The sequence below is a fragment of the Athene noctua genome, chromosome 2 (genome assembly GCF_965140245.1).
Source record: "Athene noctua chromosome 2, bAthNoc1.hap1.1, whole genome shotgun sequence".
Taxonomy (NCBI): domain Eukaryota; kingdom Metazoa; phylum Chordata; class Aves; order Strigiformes; family Strigidae; genus Athene; species Athene noctua.
The window spans coordinates 141,700,263-141,713,329 of record NC_134038.1 but is presented as its reverse complement, the minus strand read 5'-3'; the positions used below and the strand labels follow the sequence as shown (position 1 = coordinate 141,713,329).

The following is a 13,067-nucleotide window of genomic DNA, read 5'->3' as shown; positions in this document are numbered from 1 at the left end:
TTCAGGATGCTGTTCAGGTGTTGTTAAAGCATTCAGCGGATGTCAATGCTCGTGATAAAAACTGGCAGACACCCCTACATATAGCAGCTGCAAACAAAGCTGTGAAATGTGCTGAAGCTTTGGTGCCTCTCCTAAGCAACGTAAATGTGTCTGATCGAGCAGGCAGAACTGCATTGCATCATGCAGCCTTCAGTGGACATGTTGAGGTAAGAGTTGGGGTTTTTTTAGCTTGTTTCCCACTCACCATTCTGTCCCTCACATATCTGATGTTTAGTTTCTCAGTTTAAAATCATGTTTCCCCCATTCCCTCAAAAAATCCCAACCCCTATTTTGTATTTGAATTTGTCTTTTGTATGCATCTGTGTACAGAATGGTTGTAGAAAATACACATTACATCATTTAGTTGGAAGGTTATTACAGCATTCACCTTAAGACAGAAGCAAATGTGCCTAAGTAAACCAGTAATAGATACATTTAGAATGGAAAAAAGCAGATTTTTTTCTGTTCAGTAGATAATGAGCATACAGAATGTGTTGTCACTGAAATGTGAAGGAAATACATGTAATAAGATTTAACTCACTAGTTTTCAAGCCCTGAAAAATGACTGCTGAGAAATACCCATTGTAATTGTGTATAGGTAATTAGAGGCAACTTTGCGGTAGGCTTGCTTTTAGTGAATCCCTTAGTAATAGCCTGAAGACTTCAAATATTCCACAACTTTATCATATTTAACTGGGAAATGTTTGTTTCGACGTGGATTTTTCCTGTTCCTTACTGTCACTTCACTATTGCTGCCAAGGTGGGCAGCCAGTTTTTTCAAGCTTATGGAATATTCAAAAAACAGCACATTTAAATCCTTTGAAAACATATTTTTATTTTCTCCTATGATTTTCTTTGTCTAACTTTAAGAAGAATTTTCTATTGGGACTAGAGTATTTTATTTTTCTTTCTGTTTATCTTAGATGGTCAGCTTACTGTTGTCTAGAGGGGCCAACATTAATGCATTTGACAAGAAAGACAGACGAGCTATACATTGGGCAGCATATATGGGTATGTACATACATTTCAGTTGATTACTACTGTAAAAAAAAATCGCCTTATGTTGAGTGGTTTTATATATTTCTAGGAAAAATACTTACATTTTAAGTGTTGAGGTTATTTGTGTGTCTGCCAGAAAACCTGTAATAGTGTACTTCAAATTGCCTTGTAAATGTGTTTTTGTGGTGAAAAAGAGCAATTTGTTGGAAAAAGAAAAGTGATTTTGTCTTTTAAAAAGAAGGAACTATGTCTAATCACAGGTGAAAACTTCTGCAGTAAAGTTAAATAGAAAGTAAGCAATTAATACAAGGGGCACCTGGAACAGAGGATCTTTACACTAGCTTTGGGGTTTGTATTCTAAAAGAAGAATATATCATCTCTAAAACTCCAAATTCTTGCATTGCCATTCTTATTCCAGGAGTGGATAATTATTGTTCTCATGATATCGATCAATGCACTGACAGTACTATCAGAGTAATGTACTTCATTGCCTTTTATCAGACTTTCATTTTATTAAGTGGTAGTAATAGTTTTCTTCAGCATAGTTACAATAAATAGTACAGCTTTGTATCTCAGGGCTCATTTAAAATATGAGCAATATAAACCTTTGAAAGGTGAATCCTGGAGAATGCAGGTTAAGAGTTCTAGACTGACACTGAAAAAGACTTCTTAGCTTTAGCCAATCACTTTGTTTCTCAGTAATTCACATGCAGATTGTATTTGTCACTGAAGAATGTGTTGTACCAGTTCAGAAGCCAAAAAACATAATGTCTTTTAACTTCCAGAAAATGTTTAAAAATCCCCTTGAACACATGGAATGTGTCATATATGAGCAGTGGACAATTAAGTTTCAGTATCAATTTCAGGAGGAAACCAGTTGAGATGATTCCATGTTCTTAATCATTCTTCAGTATTTTAGCTTATTGCTTCATAATTTTGTCCAACCAAGGGAGAAGAATAAAAGCAGTAGGATAGGTATTGTATGAATCTGCATGCTTGGGAATTTCTTTGGAAATAAGAAGAAATTGGGAAATAAGACTTCATTATATGTAATTTTTTGCTCCTGTTATGTTTGATGATCTGCATTTTACGAAATGTTAAATTCTTCAGAAAATATATATCTATATGCCTAAGATACAATCTTATGAAACTTGGCGAACAGTCAGGAAGATAAAATGGTCCTATTATTTATGGCAGCTTTTTTTTCCAGAGGTGATCTAAAGATGTGAACATTTTCGTTCACAATTATAAAAGGAAGAAACTACTTGGAATGACTGTCTTGGTGAAAACCTTTATTCTTATATATATATATATATATATATATATTTATATATATATGATTTATAAAGGGGCAACATGTATTTTTGACAAACATTTAAGTTAATGTACAAGGAGAGTAATTTCTGTACTACCCCTTCCCTGAGTAAAACAAACTAATTTTACAGTATCTGATATCAAAGCAAAAAATAAACACATATGAACTAGGAAATTACGTGGACTCATTACGTACATATCTCTGATTCTAGGATACTCGGCCTTGGAGGTCTGATCTTGGGCAAAATGGCCATCAGTATGCATTTTTGTATTCATGCTCATTTTATGAGTTGGAGAATTACTTATAAATAAGCATAATGCTGTGCAATGTGTACGGGGGGGGGAGGGGCTCTTAGAAACAGACTTAAGGTTGCTAATTAAACATATTTCTCATCTGTGGCATTGAGTATCTTATATAACTGCTTTGGAGTTGTTACATTTATTCAAGCAATGTTTTCCAGTCTTCCCAGCGAAGAGCAAATGGAAGCAGTAACTTGAAAGTAAAAATATCATTTTAAACTTACATACTGAGCAAAATAAAAGAGAAATAGCATGTGAGGCAGTGCCTGTTTAAATACAAGGGGTAATGGCTTTAAACTGAGAGAGGGTAAATTTAGTTTAGTTGTAAGGAAGAAATTCTTTCCTGGTGGTGAGACACTGGCACAGGTTTCCCAGAGAGGCTGTGGCTGCCCCCTCCCTGGCAGTGTTCAAGGCCAGGTTGGACGGGGCTTTGAGCAACCTGGGCTAGTGGAAGGTGTCCCTGCCCATGGCAGGGGGCTGGAACTGGATGAGCTTTAAGGTCCCTTCCATCCTAAACCATTCTGTGATTCTATGAAATACAGTTGCCAAAAATCTTACCCTGAGTTTTGGGGTTTCATAATTAATTGTTCCTTGTGAAATGTGCTTTGGTCCATGGACTGAGAATTCTGGTCTTTACAAATTCAAAGCCACACATTTATAAGGCTTGTTCATAAGTTCTCGATGGTTGTAAAAGTGATCTTCTCACAAACATCTGGATTCACATAAAAGTGGAATTATTAACTTGTCTTTGTACAGCTCTGTGTTTCAGGTCAGTTTGACATTAGTCTTACATCCCTGACAATACTAGTCTGAAGTAATCCAATAGCAATCTAAAATAAGACTCTGAAATCCATATGTGAAATGTGAAAAGGAACAACAGGGCCCTGTTGAGCTGTCTTCAGAAGAAAAGACTTGAGTGTGTCAGTGAATTATGAAGTGATCGTCACAGCATTAATACTTTTGTAATTTGAAGCTGTATGATACTGTACTTCGAGTACTAATACCTGTACTTGAAACTGAGAAGTAAAAAATAATCTTCATTATTGATTCAATGTTCTTTATGATATTTTGTATTAGTATTTGGTAATCTACTTACATATGCAAAGTAGTGTCTGTGATAGGCTGTCCAACCACCTTATTCAAGGTGATTATTTGCAAAATTTTGTGGAATGAAACTTGTGCATGAGATGGCAGAGATTTGATGAGCATCAGTGAGAAAACAGACATGTTTTCTGGCTTTTGCTCACCTAAGTCAGTCTTCTATTGTTCAGATAAACTCATTTATTCCAGTTTTAGTCAGCAGTATTTCATAGGCTATTAACAGGAAACTCTGTTAATGAACAGTGTTTGGGTGGGAATAATATAATTTATCTGACACTGATCAACCTAAATATCCTTGCAGACAATAGACTAGAAAAAGCTTTTGAAAGTCTTCAAACAAGGAAAAAAACCTGTGACATTCTCCCAATTTAGGGCCATTTTACACTGCTCCAGTTGTTTGAAGACAGTCTTAAAGCTTTGCCACCATATAAAACTGACCATAGAATAATAAAGAAGTTATGGTTTTCGTCACTCTACTATAAATAACTTTCTAGGGTTATATCCATTGTTTCCCTTCCTTCCTGCTTTTCACCCGGCTCCATTGCTGTCTAGCTGCAATGCTGCGACTAAAATGGACTTTCATTCTTGCACGCTAGCGTCGCCCTCATTAGTGTATCGGGATGTCTACTCAGCGCTTCCCACTTCAAGTACCTTGCTCTTCTGTTTGAGTGTCTTCCACTGATTGCTGCTTGCGTTTTCAATGCAGGTCAGGGGTTTTTTCTTCTCTTTAAAGCTTTTCTGCCACTGTTCTGTTCAGTGTCTCCCTTTCACTGCTTTCCATATCTTCTGTACTTCTGTCTCTCATATAGGGCTTGTTTTCATTCTTGTCCCTGTTATATTTGGGTCAGAAGATGAGTATCATGTTTACGTTTCTCTTCTTTCCTACAATATTGAAGTAATTCAGAAGTGAAATGTTGCAGCACTTCACATTGCACTGGTAAACTCGGTGTTTCTGATTGGTATAACTAGATGAAATGTCATTTTGTATGTTGTTGGGCATGCAGCGTAAAGTAGGTATCATGGTGACTGAATGTTTATCGAAGTAGCCTTTTCTGTACTCCTTTGGGTAGACATTTCTTAGTCAAACTTTTGCAAATTCTCTTCGTCATTGAAAAAAGCAAAGACCCTCACTTCTTACGCTGGGATATGATACTTTTTACTTAGATGTCTGACTGGATAAGCGTAAGTATTCAGTGTGTCCCTCACCACTTTTCTAACTAAGGTAGGGGTGTCACTGGAAAGGTAAAACAAAGAATCTTACATCTGTTTGTATGGGTCACTTAGAAAGGTAAGGCACTAAATGTCTGTTTAACTCAAGTGTGCTCCTTCACTCTGTAGTCTTTGTCATGATTATCTGTGTGTTTTCAGTGATTGGCTTGTTTGGCAGTTGAATTAACAACTGAGCAAGAATGACCATTTTTTTACTGCCCCATTTTCGTAGCTTTTCTCTTAGCATGCAGTGTCACAACTATGCAAGCTAGTGGGGGGAGCATGCGAGCACGGTGAAGGGGAAAGCTGGTTGCTCTTTGCAGCAGCAATGTGGTGTTGGGGCCCCTAGCCCAGCCACAAAGATGGCAGAGAATGACTGCCTGCTGCTTCAGGGTGGGCTCCCTTCCCTTTTCCACCCTTCTACCTGGAACTTCTCCCAGATCATCCCTTCCCTACAAAACCACTTGACTCTTGCCCTCCTCCCAGTGACTTAGAAGAATGGTTGGTGCTTTCAGAAGGCTATGGTTCCTCAGAGGCCTGAGTCAGTTTTGAAAATAGAAGTTTGCTAAATCCCATATGATTTGGGTCAACATTTCAAAGGCTTTGCAAGTAAAGGTGGTTGGTTTGGGGGGGAATATATATTTACTTAAAAATAGAATATTTTCTTATTTTCATGTTTGTGTAATTCTTTCAGAGTTTATGTTGAAGGCCTTGAAAACCTTACTAGGCATGTTTGCAGTTGAGGTGAAGGTGTCAGACTTGACAGTCACATTCTCTCTCAAGTTGTTAACAGAAATTTGCAGTAAATGTTTAATAATTACAAAGTTATTTCACCTCTATAGTTCTCACATCTTCCCAAAAAATCCTTCTGTGTAAGCAGAAGACAAAATTATTTTTTTTAACATACAAGATTATTTTTGTGGTATAAAAATGATGATTATTGGAGGGGGTATGTGGAAATACTCACTTTCAGAGATTAATATTTTATGTTGCTTTTATAGTTCATGATACAATTAGAATACAAGAACAATTATTTATTTGCCAGATTAGGTCCAGATGAATGTCTTGTTTGTGTTACAAACAATGGTACAGTGATTAATTTTGTAAACTTGTGCTCATTAATATAAAATGCAGCTTTATTCTTTTTATCTTTATTCTTTCAGGTCATATTGAAGTTGTGAAATTACTTGTGGCCCATGGAGCTGAAGTGACATGCAAAGACAAGAAATCATATACACCCTTACATGCTGCAGCATCTAGTGGGATGATCAGTGTAGTCAAATATCTTCTAGATCTGGGAGTTGATGTAAGTAGGAATAAAACAAAGTGATACTTTTGTTTGTTTGTTTGAAATGCTCTTGTTAATATTGTAGCTTTTTATTTATGGGTAAGTTGGGATATAGTGAAAATAGTATTTCCAAAACTTCGCATTCACGTGCTTTTTTTTTTTTTTTTTTTGTTAAAATACCTCATTCCCTCAAGTAACTTAACAGTTTTGCAGATTTTGCATAATTGTTTGGAAATAAATTTGTATTTAGTAGATGTTTTGTTCATTGGACTGGAACTCAGGAAATAGGAATTCCGTTCCTAGCTTTGCTACACAATCCTTTTTGAACTGCAGGAAATTTGCTTCAGTTATTTGTAAAATATAGACTGACTTTCTCAAACCCTGTATGTTTTGGGATATACTAAAAATCTTGAGAAACTTTGATACTAAGTAAGGAAGGCCATATTAATATTGAAATGCAAAATAAATTAAAAGGCTGTACAGTATGTGTATGTAGAAAGTGTGTTAACAGCAAGCCGTGAAACTGTAAAAAATCTGCATTGTGCATCACATTTTAGTCTTACAAGACTGGAGGATGTTGCCAAAGTTCTGTCTTGAGAAGTAGATCAGAATTCATGTTATGCATAGCAACAAATTCTACTTCTGTATACACACACGCACACACACACGTGCATGCACACCCCCACCCTCCTGGAAAAAAAAGTCATTTTGGCCTCCGTTTTTAACGGAAACCCACAAATGCTGTTGAAAAATGATAGAGGTCCATCCTGTGCTTAGTCTGTAGTGTCTGTGCAAATTGCTACCGTTGACTTTTTTTCCATATGCATGTTCTGTCAAGTTGCATACTGCTTACAGGAAACTGGTATGGAGACAGTTGGAGGAGGTTGGCTCACTTCTAAAGCCATCATACTCTTCCCTGGTACACAATTCTCAGTCAGATTACTGCATCCAGAACTTCCTTTTAATTTCTGGTTTTGGAGAGTTCCAAAACATAATGGAGGATTTGTCTCATGACGTGAGTTTTTTCATTGTCATAATTACAGTGCTGCAGCAGTACAGGTTTTTTCCTACTAACCTTGGGATTTTTTTTCTCTGATAGATGAACGAACCAAATGCCTATGGAAATACTCCTCTCCATGTAGCTTGCTACAACGGACAAGATGTTGTAGTGAATGAACTCATAGACTGCGGTGCTAATGTAAATCAAATGAATGAGAAGGGTTTTACACCTTTGCACTTTGCTGCTGCATCAACACATGGAGCACTGTGTTTAGAGCTTTTGGTCTGTAACGGAGCAGATGTAAATATGAAGGTAGGTGAATCCAAAGCCATCCATTCACTCTTAAAAATGCAGTATGTCTTTTTATCAGGTAATTTTTCAAAATCATTGTTACAGTAACATTTAGAAGTTCCCCCTGGTTGATGGAATACTTCTATGAAAAGTACTATAGAAAAAATGAACCAGTATGTTGCTTCAAGGAACTTGATCTGAAAACCTCAATGGGATGTAGTAAATAGTCCAAAAGGATAAAAAAGAAAGATGACAATACTGCCTGGTCAATCTTGATTATACTTAAATAACAGAAATCCACGTAATCTGTCTTTCCTAGTCTGTCCATGTGAGTGAGAGCAAATCATATGGAAAAATGCAAAATAACACGTTTTTCTTATAAATAAGCAGTATTAATGAAATCAAGGATATTTCAGAGAAATGTTTATGAACAGGCTAATTGCTGGAGCAGTTAAAGAGCTGATAGTGCAAGATCCTAAAGTCTAATTAATAAGGTAGAGTTGTGAAGGGTGTATTAAAAATACAAAGGTAAGTATATTAGGCCAATGGAAGGTTTTAAACGGCTGTTTTTTTTAATTCAGCAAAACTCTGTGAGCAGAGTTAGCATATGTCTTACCTCTCTACTTGGTCACAAGTCTTTGACTGCAGAATATTCCTTAGAATCCAGTCTTAGTGTAGGCAGAATTTCTAATCCACACAAGCATAAAGACAATACCTGTATCTTTTATTATCTTCTCTAGTATGTAGGGTAAAGAGTTGAGATGTGAGAGAGATGAGACCTTGTGTTTTGCATTAAGCTGATTTTTACTCTAGTAATGAAAACTTAACTGTATTCAGAAACATTCAGTGGCAGTATCTGGTGTCTTGACAGATTTCAGACTGGGAAGTGGGAAATGGTATGTGGAATGAAGAGTCCAAGTGTTCCTCTTACAAAATATCTAATTGCCTGTACTGTTGCCCACATGTGGTAGGAAGAGTATTATCTATCCTTTTGTTCCTTTAAATAAATCAATCTGTTTAATAGTTATGCCTGGATTTCAGCACAATCTGGATAAGAAGTGAATATTAGAATAGCTAATATTTCTGTTAAAAGCTGTGGGGTTTGTGGTTCACTTCATGTAAGAGATTCACTCTGATTTTCAGCTAACTAATTCTAAAATACAATTTTATATCTACTCTTACTACAAAATCCGTAGCCCACTACAATTAAGCTATTTGATGTGGAAAAATCTTAGTTGTTACTGTTCACTTTTAAATATACTTAAACTCAGCTGTGGAAAAATTAATCACCAGAGTACCCTGGAGAAGTAAGAAGCTGTGCTACCAGGGTTTATTGCAAACTTGTCCTAAAATACACAGGTCTCAGTCCATTTACTTTTGTTGCTATCTTTCTGCTTGCATAATGTCCCATATGACTGAGGGTTTAGCCTTACAGGGCTGGCTTATTTACTACATTCTTGAAACATCATTTCTCAATAATGTATGTTCTGTCATAAAAATAATCCCACAATGTTAAATACACTGATGATTATGTACTTATGTTACTTACACAAATAAGAACAAGAGAAACATAAATATTACCAAGCAAAGAATTACTGTATTCCTATATGCTGAGTTTCAAGGTTCATGACTTTGTGCATTTTTCTGATGTAGAAGAAAAGGGAGGAAGGGAATTTCAGAAGATGTTCAGCAAGTAATGGTGGTTGAGGGTTTTTGGCTATTTGTTTTCAAATACACCTTAATTGTAGATTAGGAATGAAAATTTAAAACTTCCTACATTTTATTAGGATAATTAAACACTGATAAATATTATGATAATATTTATGTTTGAACTTAAAATCTGACTCTTTGTTTTACATATGGTATAAACTTAGATACTGACTACATTTATTCAGTTATAACACTAAGTAACTGTCATGGTTTGAGCCCAGAGGGCAACTGAGCACCATGCAGCTGCACACTCACTCTTTACCCCTCAGGAATGGGAAGGAGAAAAAGCAAAATGCTCAGGAATTGAGATAAGGACAGGGAGGGATGACTCACCCATTATGGTCATGGGCAAAAGACAGAGACTTGTTAGGGGAAGGAAAAGAACATCATTTTAACTCAGACACTAACAACAACACATAACAGAGTGGGACAGTGAGAAGCATTACCACATCTTAAAAACACCTTTCCGCTCACCCTCTTATCACAGAGGTGCAGTTGCTGTTGCTAATTGGCTTGGCCTTGGCCAGAGGCAGGTCTGACTTGGAGCCAGGGGAGTTTTTGAGAAGCTTCTCACAGGGGCCACTGCTGTAGCCCCACGCCCTGCTACCAAAAACCCCACCACACAAACACAGTACAGTAACCTTAGAATTTTTGCAAAGAATGTCTAGTATCTTCAGTGACTGGCAAAGTTCCTGAATTCTCTCAAGTTTATAACGTGGGTGAACTTTTGTTTGGAGGTGACAAAAGATGTTTTAACGTCAGAGAGATGTATTGTTACCTTCCTTCCCATTCAGTTTTAAATTATGGTATCCAACGTATAAATTTGTTCATTTCTGTAACTTTAAAAGTAAAAAATTCTTAGAATATCTAGTATGGGTAAACTCAGGTTTTCTCTTAAATTTGCTCTGAAATAACAGAATTATTTTTTCTGAAATATGATAGTGATGAGTCTGGGAAATGCAGCCTGAAATGTATCAGAGTTGAGAATTTCAGCTGAAGTCTAAGAGCTCAGTAAAGATTTGGCTACTGAAGTTGGCCTGTTTCAGAAGAAAATGTCTTTACAGTGGAAAGGGTTAGTAGCTTTTGCTATAGGTTGGCTGTAATTAAAATGTGTTGATTTGGTAACTATCAAAACTGTTCAGTGCAAAGTGAAGTAGGGTTGTGTAGGGATTTTAAGCAATTACAGCTTGAAAACAGCATTTATCCTGTTGCCATACCAACATGTGTCTCTATTGTAATTCTGTTAATAGCATTTCTGTGGATTTATACCAGTATGCCTGAATTTGGACTGTGAACTTGCACTTGAAGGTGTAAACAGCCTTATTTTTTATATGAAAACCTACCAGTTGCACTTTGAAAAGTAAGACCTGAGACAAAAGAAAATCGTTTCCGAGTCAACTTCTGCTTCTCTGGAAAGACCTATAAGGATAAAAATTGGATTTAATCAGAAGAAGAATCCCTAAAAAATAGCAAAGGGAAATTGCATTAGAGTATGATGTGTAGCTAAGAATAATTTGTAGAGCTAAAATGGGATGCTTTTAGAGCATTCCTACTAAGTATTTATTAGACCAAGCTTGTTCAGTTTCCAAATCCTGAGGCTGAAGTTCAAAGCAGTTCTTAGAATTTTTCATCAGAATTATATTGCTTGTGTAATCTGATTCAGTAGTTCCCTCCCATATGCAACTGTTTCTGTGGTTTTGGAGGTAACAGAGTGGGTATGGATGGTGGTCTAGGTACAGACTAAATGGTAGTATTAGAGCACTTTCTGCCGAGGGTGACCGAGTGGGAAGAGCAAAAGAGAAATACTGTTAAGGCTTATGCATATCTGTGAATGCTGGCCTCATCTCAAGAAGGGAATATGTAGCAGGAAAAATGGAATGGTAGAAATACATTATATGCTTTTTATGACCTCTGTAGGCAAAGGACATCATTTTATACTTGTTTTTGTAGCCTTGTCACTGTCCCTATAGTACTGTAGAACAGTGAGTGAATACTGTTAAGTATTGCTCCTTACTGCAGCACACTCTCCTCACTATTCAGGATTTCCGTTCATGGAAGAACATGTTGAAATGAGTACGTAATGGGACAGTATTGATTGTTTCATGGGCTCCTTTGCTGCTTGAAAATTCAGTGACCTAAATAGAAAAAGTATTTTACTGCCATTGGTGATACTAGAACATAAGGATTATTGCTAGGGGCAGATTTCACTTCGAGGAATGCTGGGATGTGATAGACCCACATTCCCCCTGACCCTCAGTAAAGCTCAGTAGTCTGAGTACAGTTAATATCCAAGTAATCACATGATAGAACACCTTGTACTGTGTGTTAATTCTTTCTGTCTAATAGCAATTACTGTTTGTAAAAACTTCATATGATCTTAAGTATTTCACAGAAATGTTTTCTCTAGTAATAGAGGAGATCTGGGTGATTTCTCTCCTATTACCACACTTGATTGAGTTTCAGTGAAGACCAGAAGTTATTGTTAGCCCATAGCTATTCTGTCATGTGCTCTGATCCTATCTGATCTTGTAAAATCAGACAGCTGTAGTTAACTTAATATTTAGATAGAAGACCTTAAAGGCATAAAAAAAGGAAAGTGAATCAAAAGTTTTGAAGATACTCCTTTCTTCCTGGCATCTTGGGGAACAGTACTTTGTTAAATAGAGTTTTTCTGTTCATTGCTTGAAGAACTCTTTGGATACTGGTTCTGATTCTGTATATCCTTCCCTAGTGACAATGTCTGAGAAGGGAATTCTGAATGCAATCCTATAGCTAGCAGTTCAGTTTCAACATGGAAATTATCACCTTCATTTAATTTTGTACGTGTTCTATGTTTATATGTTGATACACAATTGCATGTTATGTTATTCCTGGGTTGCAAAGGAACCTGAGACTCTTAGACTAGAGAGAGACACTGCGGATAATCAAATCCATTGTCTTGGAAATCTACATCAAGTGCATTTTTAAGTAAATTTGAGCAGAGTAAATCTGAAAATCTGTTGTTGATTGTACTGTGGCTTTCTATTTACAACTGGAAAATGATTTTGTAGCTCATTTTGCTATCCTTTGCAAGATCTTACTCAAGTTGTCTTGTGAGGGTTCTCACTTGACCACCATGTTCCTTAGTTTCTGATACTGTCACCTTAAGTTACTCCTGTGTCCTTGTAAGGTATTTTTTTAACGTGCTTAGTGAGACTTAGATCTACTTTTTTCTGCTTCATCTTGTTACTCTTCATTAGACTTCCTTTGAGATACAGATTTAGCATATCTGAGCCAGTGAGGTTGCAGGCTTCTTTATCTGAACCTTTAAATTCTTTTGTCTGTTACTTCACTAACTTATTTCCTTACATTCTCAAAGTTTCCCCTTTTAAAATTTAGAATGTTGATTATCAAGGCAGCTTTTGGTCACTCATCCAACTGAATGATTTTACATGATCATTTTTCTTTAATTGTTTAAAGGAGGAGATAAGTGAGGGAGGCATCAGGCATGTAACAGTTGTTTTAAAAGAAGAAAATAATTGGACACAGAGTATTAGACTAGATATTAGGAAGCATTTCTTTACAGAATGTGGTGTTGGGTGTTGGAATGGAGGAGGTGGTGGAGTCCCATCCCTGGAGGTGTTTAAGAGTAGGGTTGACTTAGTGCTGAGGGATATGGTGTAGTTGGGAACTGTTAATGTTGGATTGATGATTGGACTGGATGATCCTCAAGGTCTTTTCCACCTATACAATTCTATGATACTGTGATTAATAGCTGGATAAAGTAGAACTAAACTGTGGGGAGAAAGATGAAAGGGAGACATTGAGATTGTTTAG

General features: G+C 36.5%; 1 protein-coding gene across 2 annotated transcripts in view; it reads left to right on the top strand.

Annotated features, from left to right (window-relative positions):
* The window catches only part of ANKRD28 (ankyrin repeat domain 28), a 79,415-nt gene that overhangs the window by 36,539 nt on the left and 29,809 nt on the right, over window positions 1-13,067 (top strand). For both annotated transcript variants that reach the window (XM_074900488.1, XM_074900489.1), the window contains exons 5-8: window positions 6-206; window positions 963-1,050; window positions 6,126-6,268; window positions 7,350-7,562. In XM_074900488.1, coding sequence (XP_074756589.1) covers window positions 6-206; window positions 963-1,050; window positions 6,126-6,268; window positions 7,350-7,562 — 645 coding nt within the window. The remainder of the gene's footprint in view (window positions 1-5; window positions 207-962; window positions 1,051-6,125; window positions 6,269-7,349; window positions 7,563-13,067) is intronic.